This window comes from Dendropsophus ebraccatus, chromosome 6 (genome assembly GCF_027789765.1).
Source record: "Dendropsophus ebraccatus isolate aDenEbr1 chromosome 6, aDenEbr1.pat, whole genome shotgun sequence".
Lineage (NCBI taxonomy): Eukaryota > Metazoa > Chordata > Amphibia > Anura > Hylidae > Dendropsophus > Dendropsophus ebraccatus.
In genome coordinates this window covers 146,527,050-146,544,974 of record NC_091459.1, presented here as the reverse complement: position 1 = coordinate 146,544,974, position 17,925 = coordinate 146,527,050, and the positions used below count along the sequence as shown (strand labels likewise).

The following is a 17,925-nucleotide window of genomic DNA, read 5'->3' as shown; positions in this document are numbered from 1 at the left end:
TCCTATACACAGGTAATATAACTCACACCTATATCCTATACACAGGTAATAACACACACCTATATCCTATACACAGGTAATTTCCACACCTATATCCTATACACAGGTAATAACACACCTATATCCTATACACAGGTAATAACACACACCTATATCCTATACACAGGTAATACCACACATCTAAATCCTATACACAGGTAATATCCACACCTATATCCTATACACAGGTAATAATCCACACCTTTATACCATACACAGGTAATAATCCACACCTATATACCATACACAGGTAATAATCCACACCTATATCCTATACACAGGTAATAATCCACACCTATATACCATACACAGGTAATAACACACACACCTATATCCTAAACACAGGTAATAATACACCTATATCCTATACACAGGTAATATAACTCACACCTATATCCTATACACAGGTAATAACACACACCTATATCCTATACACAGGTAATTTCCACACCTATATCCTATACACAGGTAATAACACACCTATATCCTATACACAGGTAATAACACACACCTATATCCTATACACAGGTAATACCACACATCTAAATCCTATACACAGGTAATATCCACACCTATATCCTATACACAGGTAATAATCCACACCTTTATACCATACACAGGTAATAATCCACACCTATATACCATACACAGGTAATAATCCACACCTATATCCTATACACAGGTAATAATCCACACCTATATACCATACACAGGTAATAACACACACACCTATATCCTAAACACAGGTAATAATACACCTATATCCTATACACAGGTAATATAACTCACACCTATATCCTATACACAGGTAATAACACACACCTATATCCTATACACAGGTAATTTCCACACCTATATCCTATACACAGGTAATAACACACCTATATCCTATACACAGGTAATAACACACACCTATATCCTATACACAGGTAATACCACACATCTAAATCCTATACACAGGTAATATCCACACCTATATCCTATACAGAGGTAATAATCCACACCTTTATACCATACACAGGTAATAATCCACACCTATATACCATACACAGGTAATAATCCACACCTATATCCTATACACAGGTAATAATCCACACCTATATACCATACACAGGTAATACTCCACACCTATATCCTATACACAGGTAATAACACATACCTATATCCTATACATAGGTAATAACCCACACCTATATCCTATACACAGGTAATAATCCACGCCTATATCCTTTACACAGGTAATAATCCATACATATATACCATACACAGGTAATACACACCTATATCCTATACATAGGTAATAACCCATACCTATATCCTATACACAGGTAATAATCCACACCTATATCCGGTACACAGATAATAACACACACCTATATACCATACACAGGTAATACACACCTATATCCTATACACAGGTAATAACACACACCTATATCCTATACACAGGTAATAACACACACCTATATCCTATACACAGGTAATAACACACCTATATCCTATACACAGGTAATATAACACACCTATATCCCATACACAGGTAATAACCCACACCTATATCCTATAAACAGGTAATACACACCTATATCCTATACACAGGTAATAACACACACCTATAACCCATACACAGGTAATACCACACGCCTATATACCATACACAGGTAATACACACCTATATCCTATACACAGGTAATATAACCCACACCTATATCCTATACACAGGTAATACCACACACCTAAATCCTATGCACAGGTAATATCCACACCTATATCCAATACACAGGTAAAAACACACACCTATATCCCATACACAGGTAATAATCCATATCTATATACCATACACAGGTAATACACACCTATATCCTATACACAGGTAATAACACACCTATATCCTATACACAGGTAATAACACACACCTATATCCCATACACAGGTAATAATCCATACCTATATACCATACACAGGTAATACACACCTATATCCTATACACAGGTAATACACACCTATATCCCATACACAGGTAATAATCCATACCTATATCCTATACACAGGTAATACACACCTATATCCCATACACAGGTAATAACACACCTATATCCCATACACAGGTAATAATCCATACCTATATCCTATACACAGGTAATACACACCTATATCCTATACACAGGTAATAAACACCTATATCCTATACACAGGTAATAACACACACCTATATCCCATACACAGGTAATACACACCTATATCCTATACACAGGTAATACACACCTATATCCTATACACAGGTAATAACACACACCTATATCCCATACACAGGTAATACATACCTATATCCTATACACAGGTAATAATCCACACCTATATCCCATACACAGGTAATACACACCTGTATCCTATACACAGGTAATAATCCACCCATCCGTCTCTCGCTCCATACAGTCACGCAGCTATAATACTGTTCTCTCATTTTGTGCTTTTCATGTATCATTTGCAAAAACATTTTTTTTGTTCTCCAAGAATTCTACAATTTACTCAGATTTACATATAAACCAAATTGCCCGAAACCCCCCCCCCCCACACCCGACAGCGCACAGCGGCCGCCCACGTCAGCCGATCACAAGTGTCTGTCAGTGATTCACAACTACTCACTGGTAACATACAAGGGTTAGGGAAGGTCTCTGATGGTGTCTGACAATAAGCAGTAAGCCGGCTGTCCCACTGCAGAGACCCCCAGCCATCAGCTATGATTGTACAACCTGAAACCATCTGATCACCTCCCCTGCAGCGCCACCACAGGAAGAGGGAAGCGTTACATAGGTCTCAATCAGAACAATTGCTATGCATGGGAAAGCATTGGCAAGCTTAGCTCCCCAGGTTATACATATACAGTCATGGCCAAAAGTTTTGAGAATGACACAAATCTTCTATTTTCCCATGATCCCCTGCCCTCTGTTTTTCTGTGTGTTTGTCAGATGTTTTTATCACATACAGAAATATAATTGCAATCATATTATGAGTAACAGAAGCTTATACTGACAGGTAGAATGAATTACTGCAGCAAGTCTATAATATTTGCAGTGTTTCGCCTTCTTCTTTAGGACTTCTGCAATTCTCCCCGGCTGCTCTCACACAACTTCTGGACCAAATCCTGACTGATAGCCGTCCATTCTTGCACAATCAATGTTCGCATTTTGTCAGAATTTGTTGGTTTTTGTTTGTCCACCCGTCTCCTGATGATTGACCACAAGTTCTCAATGGGATTAAGATCTGGGGAGTTTCCAGGCCATGGACCCAAAATCTCTATGTTTTGTTCCCTGAGCCATTTAGCTATCACCTTTGCTTTATGGCAAGGTGCTCCATCATGCTGGAAAAGGCATTGTTGGTGGCCAATCTGCTCTTGGACGGTTGGGAGAAGTTGCTCTTGGAGGACATTCTGGTCCCATTCTTTATTCATGGCCGTGTTTTTAGGCAAGACTGTGAGAAAGCCGATTCCCTTGGCTGAGAAGCAACCCCACACATGAATGGTTTCATGATGCTTTACAGTTGGCATGAGACAAGACTGGTGGTAGCGCTCACCTCGTCTTCTCCCAATAAGCTGTTTTCCAGATGTCCCAAACAATCGGAAAGGGGATTCATCAGAGAAAATGACTTCCCCCCAGTCCTCAACAGTCCACTCCCTGGACCTTTCCCCTAGTCCTCAGCAGTCCGCTCTCTGGACCTTTCCCCCAGTCCTCAGCAGTCCCCTCCCTGGACCTTTCCCCCAGTCCTCAGCAGTCCGCTCCCTGGACCCTTCCCCCAGTCCTCAGCAGTCCACTCCCTGGACCTTTCCCCCAGTCCTCAGCAGTCCCCTCCCTGGACCTTTCCCCTAGTCCTCAGCAGTCCGCTCTCTGGACCTTTCCCCCAGTCCTCAGCAGTCCCCTCCCTGGACCTTTCCCCCAGTCCTCAGCAGTCCGCTCCCTGGACCTTTTGCAGAATATCAGTCTGTCCCTGAGGTTTTTCTGGAGAGAAGTGGCTTCTTTGCTGCCCACCCTGAGACCAGGCCTTGCTGCAGGAGTCTCCGGGAGTCTCCGCAGTCTCACAGTGCACAGTGCAGATGCCCTCACACCTGCCTGCTGCCATTCCTGAGCAAGCTCTGCACTGCTGGTAGCCCCATCCCGCAGCTGACCACACTTTTAAGAGACGGTCCTGGTGCTTGCTGGTCTTTCTTCGGCATCCTGGAGCCTTTTTGGCAACAATGGAACCTCTCTCCTTGAAGTTCTTGATGATGCGATAGATTGTTGACTGAGGTGCAATCTTTCTAGCTGCGATACTCTTCCCTGTTAGGCCATTTTTGTGCAGTGCAATGATGACTGCACGTGTATCTTTAGAGATAACCATGGTTAACAGAAGAGAAACAATGATGCCAAGCACCAGCCTCCTTTTAAAATGTCCAGAGGTGTCATTCTTACTTAATCATGACAGATTGATCTCCAGCCCTGTCCTCATCAACACCCACACCTGTGTTAATGGAGCAATCACTGAAACAATGTTAGCTGCTCCTTGTAAGGCAGGGCTGCAATGATGGTGAAATGTGTTTTGGGGATAAAGTTCCTTTTCTAGGCAAATATTGACTGTGCAAGTAATTGCTGATAAGCTGATCCCTCTTTATAACATTCTGGAGTATATGCTAATTGCCATTTTAAAAACTGAAGCAGTAGACTTTGTAAAAATTAATATTTGTATCATTCTCAAAACTCTTGGCCATGACTGCATACACACTGGAGATACCCAGGTTATACCAGCATGAGGTATATATATATATATATATATATATATATATATATATATATATATATATATTACCCAGGGGTCATACCAGCATGGAATATATATACAGGAGATACCTAGGTAATACCAGCATGGAATGAATACAGGAGATACCAAGGTATCACGCCATATCACTGCACACCATGCTCACTGTATACTGCATCACTGCACACCATGCCTATTGTATACTGTATCACTGCACACCATGTTCATTGTATATTGTATCCCTCCACCCCTTGCTCACTGTATACCATATTACTGCACACCATGCTTACTCTATATATCTCCATACCATGCACACACAATACCTACTTCTCTTTGTTGTCCTTGGTTTTGTTCTTATCCTTATTTTTGCTGTTATGGTGAGAGGGAATACAGAGATGTATGTGATCTGCATGAAATTATTACCGTATAACAATGTATCAGAGTACAGTATATGGTGTTGGGCACAGGATACCACAGGAGGCGCTATAATACAGAGGAATGCACACCTAACGGGGCCTGAGAAATATCAGTATATGCTAATATGGGGTGAGGTCTAATCCTCACTATAAGCTCCTGTAGTCTCTCTCCATTCTCACTATCTGCTTGTGGTCATTTGCAGTCCCCCTCCATAGACTTCTATGTGCAGCAGGAGCTCCCCTCCATAGACTTCTATGTGCAGCAGGAGCTGCCCTCCATAGACTTCTATGTGCAGCAGGAGCTCCCCTCCATAGACTTCTATGTGCAGCAGGAGCTGCCCTCCATAGACTTCTATGTGCAGCATCAGCCCCCCTCCATAAACTTCTATGTGCAGCATCAGCCCCCCTCCATAGACTTCTATGTGCAGCATCAGCCCCCCTCCATAGACTTCTATGTGCAGCATGAGCCCCCCTCCATAGACTTTTAGGTGCAGCATGAGCCCCCCTCCATAGACTTCTATGTGCAGCAGGAGCTCCCCTCCATAGACTTCTATGTGCCGCATCAGCTCCCCTCCATAGAATTCTATGTGCCGCATCAGCCCCCCTCCATAGACTTCTAGGTGCCTCATCAGCCCCCCTCCATAGACTTCTATGTGCCGCATCAGCCCCCCTCCATAGACTTCTAGGTGCCTCATCAGCCACCCTCCATAGACTTCTATGTGCAGCAAGAACTCCCCTCCACAGACTTCTATGAGCACCATGAGCTCCCCTCCATAGACTTCTATGAGCACCATGAGCTCCCCTCCATAGACTTCTATGTTCAGCATCAGCCCCCCTCCATAGATATCTATGAGCACCATGAGCTCCCCTCCATAGACTTCTATGTGCAGCAGGAGCTCTCCTCCATAGACTTCTATGTGAGGCAGGAGCTCCCCTCCATAGACTTCTATGAGCACCATGAGCTCCCCTCCATAGACTTCTATGTGCAGCAGGAGCTCTCCTCCATAGACTTCTATGTGAGGCAGGAGCTCCCCTCCATAGACTTCTATGAGCACCATGAGCTCCCCTCCATAGACTTCTATGTGCAGCAGGAGCTCTCCTCTATAGACTTCTATGTGAGGCAGGAGCTCCCCTCCATAGACTTCTATGAGCACCATGAGCTCCCCTCCATAGACTTCTATGTGCAGCAGGAGCTCTCCTCCATAGACTTCTATGTGAGGCAGGAGCTCCCCTCCATAGACTTCTATGAGCACCATGAGCTCCCCTCCATAGACTTCTATGAGCACCATGAGCTCCCCTCCATAGACTTCTATGTGCAGCAGGAGCTCTCCTCCATAGACTTCTATGTGAGGCAGGAGCTCCCCTCCATAGACTTCTATGAGCACCATGAGCTCCCCTCCATAGACTTCTATGTGCAGCATGTAATCTGATTCCACAGTGTGCAGAGACTTAATTTCATCTCAAGCCAAACTTTTAGCATGAAACAGATGACACTGCAGGGATAGTGGTGGGTGTGCTTCTTACCAATGTTTCTAGTGAATGTGTCTGGCTTCCTGTCACTATATAGCTGAATAACTAAAGGAGCCTGGGAAAACTGAGCTACAGCAGGTAGAGACTGCTATGAATTCTGGATACTTGGTCACATGACATGCTATATATCTCATCATATCTATGCCTTATATACCTGAAGATGCCGCCTTTTTTCTCCTTTCCTTTAGCCCTGAAATAAGACGCAGCGAAGTTAGACGCATTGTGGATTAATGTAACAAAGAGGGCGGTATCCTGCAGGCCAGCTAGGGCCATGTGTCTGTGGGGGCGTAGTCTCCTCGCTTCCATTACCACTATGGGACGTGTGCTCTGCTGACCACGCCCCTGAGGAGCACTTGTCACTTATACCCTGTATATACATATGAGGGTCCTATAAAACAATAATTCTGAGCCCCCCCCCCCCCATGTGAGGGTTGGTCATGAACCTGAAATTCTTAGGGAATAATATTAGAGGTTGGACTTATTAGGGCTCGGATCCCTCATGGGATGGGATGGGCACACGCTTTACAGGTATTGTATCTCTTGAACGCAATATAATAGGTAACAAAGCAATAAAATACACAGCAACACAACACAAGATAGCCCAGTCTGAGATTCTCACCCGTATCAGCTCTGTAGTGATATTGTGGTGGTCACACCAATTGATCACATTAGGAATTGAAGGAGAAGTCTGGTGAAAATTTTTATTAAAGTATTGTGTTACCCCCCCAAAAGTTATACAAATCACCAATATATACACTTATTACGAGAAATGCAAATAAAGTGCTTTTTTCCCTGCACTTACTACTGCATCAAGGCTTCACTTCCTGGATAACATGGTGATGTCACTTCCTAGATAACATGGTGATGTCACTTCCCGAATAACATGGTGATGCCACTTCCTGGATAACATGGTGATGTCACTTCCTGGATAACATGGTGATGTCACTTCCCGGATAACATGGTGATGTCACTTCCTGGATAACATGGTGATGTTACTTCCTGGATAACATGGTGATGTCACTTCCTGGATAACATGGTGATGTCACTTCCTAGATAACATAGTGATGACACGACCCGACTCCCAGGGCTGTGCGGGCTGTGACTGCTGGAGAGGATGGTGGCAGGGGGATGCTAAGTGTCCCCCTGCCATCATCCTCTCCAGCAGCCACAGCCCGCACAGCTCTGGGAGTAGTGATCCATGTTATCCAGGAAGTGACATCACCATGTTATCCAGGAAGTGACATCACCCTGTTATCCAGGAAGTGACATCACCATTTTATCCAGGAAGTGACGACACCATGTTATCCAACAAGTGATATCACCATGTTATCCAGGAAACGAAATCACCATGGTATCCGGGTAGTGACATCACCATGTTATCCGGGAAGTGACATCACCATGTTATCCGGGAAGTGACATCACCATGTTATCCGGGAAGTGACTCACCATGTTACCCAGGAAGTGACATCACCATGTTATCCAGGAAGTGACATCACCATGTTATCCGGGAAGTGACATCACCATGTTATCTGGGAAGTGACTCACCATGTTACCCAGGAAGTGACATCACCATGTTATCCAGGAAATGAAATCACCATGTTATCCAGGAAATGAAATCACCATGTTATCCAGGAAGTGACATCACCATGTTATCTGGGAAGTGACATCACCATGTTTATCCAGGAAGTGACATCACCATGTTATCCAGGAAGTGACATCACCATGTTATCCAGGAAATGAAGCCTTGATGCAGTAGTAAGTACAAGGAAAAAACACTTTATAAACATTTCCTGTAATAAGTGTATATTGGAGATTTGTATAACTTTTTGGGGGCAATACAATACTTTAATAAAAAAATTTTTGCCAGACTTCTTTTTGAATTTTGTATTGTAACAATATAGAGAATAATCTCCCTGTAGCTGAAGTTACAGTATTTCATATAGCAGCTCCCCCCTCCGCCAGCACCTCCTATGCTCATGGACCAAGTTCATTATTTATTTACATGTAATTACTAGTGAGAATCCCAGGACTGGAGGCTACAACAAATAAAGAAAAGTTGGAATGAAATGATAGTAAAATGTAAAAAAAAAATGAAATTGAATGAAAAATATGAGATTACATATAAAATAAAAATATAAACATAAAACTAAAATGAAAGCAAATAAATAAAAACATAAAATAATATGCAAAATATGTAAAATCTCAAATACAATACTAATATAATCAAATCATAAAATAATAAAAATATAATAAACTGATAGAATAAAAACATAAAATAACAGAATAAAAAAAACAACTAAATAATAAACTGAAAAACATGGCATAAACAATAATTAAAATATAATAATGAAATAAAAAAACATGAAAATAGGAATAATATAAAATTCAATGAAATAAAAAAAATGAATAAATTAAAACTATTAATACAAATATAATCAAATATGAAAAAGAAAATAAAAATACGTAATGTAAAATAAAAAATATGCAATAAAATAAGACAAGAACTCTTGGTACCTGAGCTCCTCCAGCTCCTCTCTGTACAAACAATTAAATATTCAGATGTTATTGATGATATATACAGTATGGATTCGCTTTGCTTCATTTTTTTGCCCCTCTGGGGCAGATATAAATTACACATGACTGGTCTGTATGATTGATTTTATTATTTTTTCCTTTCGTACATACAAAACTATAACAGCCCCTGGACAATATACAGTATAAGGCTCAGGTTTAAAGGGGTTATCCAGTGCTACAAAAACATGGCCACCTTCTTCCAGACACAGCACCGCTCTTGTCTCCTGTTTGGGTGCAGGTTTTTGCTGCTCAGTTCCATTGAAGTGAATGGAGCTTAATTGAAAACCACACCTGAACTGCAGACAAGAGTGGTGCTGTCTCTGAAAGAAATTGGCCATGTTTTTGTAGCGCTGGATAATCCCTTTATCCAGTAGTTCAGCAAAAAAAAAAAAAAAACCTGGTGCCAGAATTTTGTAATTTACTATTATAAAAAAAAGTGGTGTTATTTCCAGTCTGGAGAGGAGAGATTTCTGTGGGATTAGCTGCTGCTCTGGACAGTTCCAGGCATGGACAGAGGTGGCAGCAGAGAGCACTGTGTCAGACTGGAGAGGATACGCCACTTCCCACAGGACATACAGCAGCTGATAAGTACTGAAAGACTGGAGATTTTGTTTAAGGAATTAAAGGGGTTATCCAGCACTACAAAAACATGGCCACTTTCCCCCTACTGTTGTCTCCAGATTGGGTGGGGTTTTGAAACTTAGTTCCATTGAAGTAAATGGAGTTTAATGGCAAACTGCACCTGAACTGGAGACAACAGTAGGGGGAAAAGTGGCCATGTTTTTGTAGCGCTGGATAACCCCTTTAAATACAAAATCTCTGGCCCCAGTTGATTTGAAAGAAAACTTTTTTTTTGCTGTGCTACCCCTTTACAATCCAGGATTAGACAAATCTATCTCCTTTCTATGGTGTCACACCTGTCCTCGGCCGTTTCTAATCCTGGATAATTTCTTCTCAATTGCCAAAAAAAGGGGTCTAGTACAGGATTAGAAAATCTATGAGAAAAGCTCCACCCCTGTCCACAGGTTATATCTGGTATTGTAGCTCAGCTCCGTGGAATTGACTGGAACTAACCTGCAATACCCCACACAACCTGCAGACAGGGGTGGCGCTGTTTTCTAATCCTGGATGACACTATTCAGGCCCAACGGGACACTACGGTCTAGGTGTCTGCATTTAGGGGCCCCATTGCATCAACTACCTTGGTGTATGACTTGGGTCAGTCCAGTGTCCTCAGTATTTCCCTGTTGGGGTCTATGAAGAGGACTGGACGTATAGTTGGCTATGACAGGAAGATGGGGGGCGCTAGAGCCCACAGTGCAGCAGTAGGGCAGCGGACTGGAGGCAGCCATGTCATATCCAGCACATAGGGTAAGTGTCTCTATTATGTCAATGCCAGGAGGGTTCCGGCTTGAGCTCAGGGTCCTCTGTGTTCTTGTTAATCCTATTAGTGGTGTATGAGGAGTGGGTGAGCTCCGGGCCCCACTGGTGGGAATATAATATAATATCAGCACAATGCGGGGAGACGTGGGATTACGCAGCGTGCAGCCGCTTCTGTTGTGTATTCACTAGAGATATTCTGAAAATACACAAACAGCCCACTCAGCACATGGCGGACGAGCGGGCGGGCGGGCGAGAAAGAGACGAATAAGACGGCAGAAAAATAAAGACATCTGCTGTGGGGCTGTCACTCATACAGTATACAGGGAGAGATTCTAAGACTCAGATGCACTGTATGGAATTTAAAGGGGGACTCCAGATATAATATATATTAATCCCCTATATTATTATAGGATACCATTTTTGTATGATGACTACTTTATATACCTGGAGAGACACCGGTTGTCACAGCCCCTCCCCCCACGCTGAAGTGTCTGCTGTCTAATGGTGCGCTTACACAGAGAGATTTATCTGATAGATTTTTGAAGCCAAAGTCAGGAACAGACCATAAAGGGGGATCAGGTCATAAATGAAAGACAGAGATTTCTCCTGTTTTCAAATCCATTCCTGGCTTTGGCTTCCAAAATTTGTAAAATAAATCTCTCTGTGTAAACAGCAGACACTGCAGCGGAGAAGAAGAAAAAGGAGAAGAGCCTGCTCTCCTGTGCCACCTACTGGAGGAAGCCATGTCTACAAGAAGGAGAAGAGCCTGCTCTCTGGTGCCACCTACTGGAGGAAGCCATGTCTACAAGAAGAAGGAAAAGAGCCTGCTCTCCGGTGCCACCTACTGGAGGAATCCATGTCTACAAGAAGAAGGAAAAGAGTACCCTCTCTGGTGCCACCTACCGGAGGAAGCCATGTCTACAAGAAGAAGGAAAAGAGCACCCTCTCTAATGCCACCTACCGGAGGAAGCCATGTCTACAAGAAGGAGAAGAGCCTGCTCTCTGGTGCCACCTACCGGAGGAAGCCATGTCTACAAGAAGAAGGGAAAGAGCACCCTCTCTAGTGCCACCTACCGGAGGAAGCCATGTCTACAAGAAGGAGAAGAGCCTGCTCTCTGGTGCCACCTACCGGAGGAAGCCATGTCTACAAGAAGGAGAAGAGCCTGCTCTCTGGTGCCACCTACTGGAGGAAGCCATGTCTACAAGAAGGAGAAGAGCCTGCTCTCTGGTGCCACCTACAGGAGGAAGCCATGTCTACAAGAAGAAGGGAAAGAGCACCCTCTCTGGTGCCACCTACCGGAGGAAGCCATGTCTACAAGAAGGAGAAGAGCCTGCTCTCTGGTGCCACCTACTGGACGAAGCCATGTCTACAAGAAGAAGGAAAAGAGCCTGCTCTCCGGTGCCACCTACTGGAGGAAGCCATGTCTACAAGAAGAAGGGAAAGAGCACCCTCTCTGGTGCCACCTACCGGAGGAAGCCATGTCTACAAGAAGGAGAAGAGCCTGCTCTCTGGTGCCACCTACTGGACGAAGCCATGTCTACAAGAAGGAGAAGAGCCTGCTCTCTGGTGCCACCTACCGGAGGAAGCCATGTCTACAAGAAGAAGGGAAAGAGCACCCTCTCTGGTGCCACCTACCGGAGGAAGCCATGTCTACAAGAAGGAGAAGAGCCTGCTCTCTGGTGCCACCTACCGGAGGAAGCCATGTCTACAAGAAGGAGAAGAGCCTGCTCTCCGGTGCCACCTACTGGAGGAAGCCATGTCTACAAGAAGAAGGGAAAGAGCCTGCTCTCTGGTGCCAACTACCGGAGGAAGCCATGTCTACAAGAAGAAGGAGAAGAGCCTGCTGTCTGGTGCCACCTACTGGAGGAAGCCATGTCTACAAGAAAGAGAAGAGCCTGCTCTCTGGTGCCACCTACTGGAGGAAGCCATGTCTACAAGAAGGAGAAGAGCCTGCTTTCTGGTGCCACCTACCGGAGGAAGCCATGTCTACAAGAAGGAGAAGAGCCTGCTCTCTGGTGCCACCTACTGGAGGAAGCCATGTCTACAAGAAAGAGAAGAGCCTGCTCTCTGGTGCCACCTACTGGAGGAAGCCATGTCTACAAGTCAATGCTCTGTGGTTATAGGAGACCTTTGTGGCTATGGGGCAGCTCCGCATGTATTTAGGAGCACTCAGCACTGTATATACTGCAGATGTAGCAGAGAGGACACAGCACATATCACTTGCCTGGTCACCATCTTATACCCATCGTTCATCTTGTTCCTCATGTCGGACATCTTGCTGATGTGGCAGAGGGAGAAATGCAGACACGTTATCTGGTATACCGCTATATAACACTTCCCATGCTGCCTGGTATGTCATCATAACTATGACGGTGCTGCCCATGACACCCACATACCTGACCATCTAACAGAGCCTCCGCCCCCCCCCCCCCCATGGATGGAGCCCCAGTAACTACAATTCACCGCTGATTCCTTCACTACCCTAGACTACAAGGAACAGTAAAAAAAAAACTAACACCTGTGTAAACCTGTCCAGCAGGGGGCGCCAGGTCATATAAGCACCGCCCACCCAGCACACACACACTGAGGATGAGGGATAGTTACCCAACCAGCCGCCGGCTCTCCTCCGGGCGATCATCGTCGTGGCTGAAAGGAGGTGAATACAAAGTGTGATATCACTGCTACATGGGTATCAGAGCTGCAGGGTAAAGCATGGAGGAAGCAGCCAGAGCCTGGGACAGAAGCTCCACCCTGGTCTTGCTATCCATACCATGCTGATTGTTGTCATCCATGCCATATTGTTGTCCATGCTGGTTACCATGCCATATTGGTTGTCACCCATGCTCTATCATTGGCCATACTGTATGTTGTCCATGCCACACTGGTGAACGCATTAGTTTATACTCGCACCAGATTGTCTGCCAAATTAGTTGTCACCCACACTAATACTGTTGTTTTGTTGGCCATATTTGTTGTCCCTTTAGGACATTTCATTTGGTTGCCATGTTATTTAGTCAGCCATATTGCTTCACTTCTGCATTACGCTGCTCGTCACTCATGTCATATGGCGGCTATATTAGTTGACACCCATGCCAAGTTATCAGTTGCCATGCTGGATGACGTCTCCGTGTTCCGAGCTGCGTCTGGTTGCCATGGGCTGTGACAGGTTGCTATGGGCTATGGATTTTTCCTCGTTGCTATAGGCTGTGACTGGTTGCCATGGGCTGTGACTGGTTGCTATGGGCTATGGATTTTTCCTCGTTGCTATAGGCTGTGACTGGTTGCTATGGGCTATGGATTTTTCCTCATTGCTATAGGCTGTGACTGGTTGCTATGGGCTATGGATTTTTCCTTGTTGCTATAGGCTGTGACTGGTTGCTATGGGCTATGGATTTTTCCTCGTTGCTATAGGCTGTGACTGGTTGCCATGGGCTGTGACTGGTTGCTATGGGCTATGGATTTTTCCTCGTTGCTATAGGCTGTGACTGGTTGCCATGGGCTGTGACTGGTTGCTATGGGCTATGGATTTTTCCTCATTGCTATAGGCTGTGACTGGTTGCCATGGGCTGTGACTGGTTGCTATGGGCTATGGATTTTTCCTCGTTGCTATAGGCTGTGACTGGTTGTTATGCCCTGCAGACAGTTTATCTGTCAGACAGAGTCAGTGGCTGAGGGGATGGTGTCAGGACGCCTCTCTCTCATGTCAGAGTTGTGTCTCGGCGGTGACACCACAGATCATGGCTCCCGGCAGCACGCGGCTCCTCATGTGTCAGGATGACAGACGCTTGGCGCTGCCCCCGCACATCAATGGCAGCCGACTGGAGTAATTACACTGACAGACGATTTCCTACAGCAAAGACATGTTACGGCAGGAAACTTTCTATAACCGTAAAGGGGTTGTCCAGCGAAAATCTTTTTCTTTCAAATCAACTAGTGTCAGAAAGTTATATAGATTTCTAATTTACTTCTATTAAAAAAATCCTGCAGTCTTCCTGTACTTATCAGCTGCTGTATGTCCTGCAGGAAATGTTGTTTTATTTTCAGTCTGACACAGTGCTCTCTGCTGACATCTCTGGCCGAGACAGGAACTGTCCTGAGCAGGAGACGTTTTCTATGGGGATTCATATAAAACCGAGACAGAGTTTCTGTCTGTCTCAGCCAGAGATGGCAGCAGAGAGCACTGTGTCAGACTGAAAATAAAGCTACATTTTTTGCAGGACATACAGCAGCTGATAAGTATGGGAAGACTGGAGATTTTTTTTTAATAGAAGTAAATTACAAATCTATATAACTTTCTGATATCAGATGATCTGAAAAAAAAAAGATTTTCGCTGGACAACCCCTTTAAAGGTTATAATGCCTTAAAGGGCACCTCCATCCTATGTATGTGCAGCCATTTATTCTCCAGATAGCTCTGCTTTCAGTCTCTGGGACAGGAAGTCACATGGGGGAGACTTATCACACTGTCTTATAGAAATATGATTCCAGTTGCCTATAGTAACCAATCACAGCTCACATAGCAACCAATCACAGCTCTCACATTAACCAATCAGAGCTCTCATAGTAACCAATAACAGTTCCAGGTTTTCTAACCTAGACAATCCCTTTAAGGAATAACCCAATATTGTAGGGATGTAGGCTACTCGGCAGGTTACAGGCCTGGTTGGTCGGGGCAGTGGGTGGTCGGGGCGTGGCTGGCCCATGTAATGGTTGAAGAGAGGCTGCCCCCTACCACTGTGTGGTTATCGGTGTGTTATATTGAGGGTCGGGCCGGGAGCCATGCTATGGGTTCAGTACAGCACATAATTCTCTGCCTCCATCTAGTGGTGGGCCCCAGGCCCCAGACCCCACCACTAGATGGAGGCAGGCCCCGGACAGCACACATAGGGGCCCATGGCACGGCACACATAGAAGCCCTCTGGGCTGGCACACATAGGGGGTCCCAATGACACAGCACACATGGGGGTCTTCCTGGCATGGCACACATGGGGGTCTTCCTGGCACGGCACACATGGGGGTCCCCCCGGCACAGCACACATTCGGGACCCCCTGGCACGGCACACATAGAGGCCCTCTGGGCTGGTACACATAGGGGGTCCCCCTGGCACGGCACACATGGGGGTCCCCCCGGCACAGCACACATGGGGGTCCCCCTGGCACGGCACACATGGGGCCTCGCCCGGCACGGCACACATAGGGGGTCCCCCTGGCACGGCACACATAGGGGGTCCCCCTAGCACAGCACACATAGGGGGTCCCCCTGGCACGGCACACCATGCAGGTCCCCCCACCCCTGCTACCTGGACAGTAGAGAGCACTGGCTGTTGTTATCCCCATCGCCCCCATCATCTTCACTGTTATAGTCCACCCTATCATCTTCATCCCTGAGGACAGGAACACAGTGGCATCACCATCAGGGGTTAGATACATCACCATTAGGGGTTAGATACATCACCATCAGGGGTTAGATACATCACCATTAGGGGTTAGATACATCACCATCAGGGGTTAGATACACTAGCTCAGCAGGCAGCATTATATGTCATCACTTTACAGCAGTGCTTCTCAAACTGTGAGGCGCCCCCTAGTTGTTGGTGAGGCCCAGCTTAGGAGGCAGTTCTCACAAAAGTGACCGTAAGCTGCACAGTCCTTTCCCTGACTCCCAACAATTTCTGCTTTAGGAACATTATTGACTCATTTTGTACTTACTTTAGTTATACAGAGATTAGGAGACAAATAGAGGGTAGACTGAGCTATAGTTTGTATGTTTGCATGGACTTCTACCATAGATGGTGAGGCCCCAGCATCCTCTTGATACGAGGGCTAAGAAAACAGTACCATACACGCTAGGTTCAGATACAATGACCGGTTAAAACACACTTTAGGCTTAGATACTAAGGCATGTAAGACTGCACCACATGATAGGCTTAGATACACCTGTTCAGTAGACAGTATCACACACGGTAGGCTTAGATACACCTGTTCAGTAGATGGTATCACACATGGTAGGCTTAGATACACCTTTTCAGTAGATGGTATCACACATGGTAGGCTTAGATACACAGGCTCAGCAGTATGGCAGATAATAGGCTAATATATGTGAGTGTAAGCTCCTGGGACGAGGCTGATATTACTGGCTGCAGTGTGGCCCCCAGTGACCCCTCATTACAGGTGCATTAGGTGTCATTATCTGCCCGGCCTCCTCTAGCCGCACATTACACTCCATTACAGGATACGACTACTGCCAGGAGGAGCAGGGAGGGGCGGGGCTCCAGGGCAGAGCGCCCCCTAATGTCATTATCACTATACAGAGAGGAGATTATAGCATTATAAAGGCTCATGTAGAGCTCACAGAGCATTGTCTATAGACAGGACTGGCTATGCTGGGGTGTAATGTAGGGATAAGTCTTTGCTCTGTTCTTGATGTATAATAGGAGTATAAAGCCTTGGTGTACGGGGCATCGATCGCAGCGCCGCCCGCAGTCAGCTGCAATCATACATCAGTGGCAGGCGCGGGCAGCCGCCATCCTTCTATCACTTTCCAGCCCATTAGGCGGTGCGGAGATGTCGCTTGCCATTACTCTCGGATCACAGATGTTTTTACACAGACGTTTGAGGCTGTAAATCACAGGAGACCGGACGGGGGATTCACATACAGGAGGGGAGGGGGCTGCAGCGGGGACGGACGGGGATTCCACATACAGGAGAGGAGGGGGCTGCACCGGGGACCGGACGGGGATTCCACATACAGGAGGGGAGGGGTCTGCATCGGGGACCGGACGGGGATTCCACATACAAGAGGGGAGGGGTCTGCATCGGGGACCGGACGGGGATTCCACATACAGGAGAGGAGGGGGCTGCACCGGGGACCAGACAGAGGATTCCACATACAGGAGAGGAGGGGGCTGCACCGGGGATCGGACAGAGGATCCACATACAGGAGAGGAGGGGGCTGCAGCGGAGACCGGACAGAGGATTCCACATACAGGAGAGGAGGGGGCTGCACCGGGGACCGGACGGGGATTTCACATACAGGAGAGGAGGGGGCTGCACCGGGGACCAGACAGAGGATTCCACATACAGGAGAGGAGGGGGCTGCAGCGGGGACCAGACAGAGGATTCCACATACAGGAGAGGAGGGGGCTGCACCGGGGACCGGACAGAGGATTCCACATACAGGAGAGGAGGGGGCTG

The 17,925-nt window shown here is 45.9% G+C and overlaps 1 protein-coding gene across 13 annotated transcripts in view; it reads right to left on the bottom strand.

The window, feature by feature from the left end:
- Window positions 1-17,925, bottom strand: part of OTOF (otoferlin) — a 256,523-nt gene that overhangs the window by 79,948 nt on the left and 158,650 nt on the right. For 8 of the 13 annotated variants that reach the window (XM_069973185.1, XM_069973187.1, XM_069973186.1 and 5 more), the window contains 3 exons: window positions 9,288-9,308; window positions 6,928-6,963; window positions 5,155-5,196 (listed from right to left, as the gene is read on the bottom strand). The exons of 4 other annotated variants lie outside the window; for them this stretch is intronic. In XM_069973185.1, coding sequence (XP_069829286.1) covers window positions 5,155-5,196; window positions 6,928-6,963; window positions 9,288-9,308 — 99 coding nt within the window. The remainder of the gene's footprint in view (window positions 1-5,154; window positions 5,197-6,927; window positions 6,964-9,287; window positions 9,309-17,925) is intronic. One more of the 13 variants, XM_069973178.1, reaches the window with a different exon arrangement.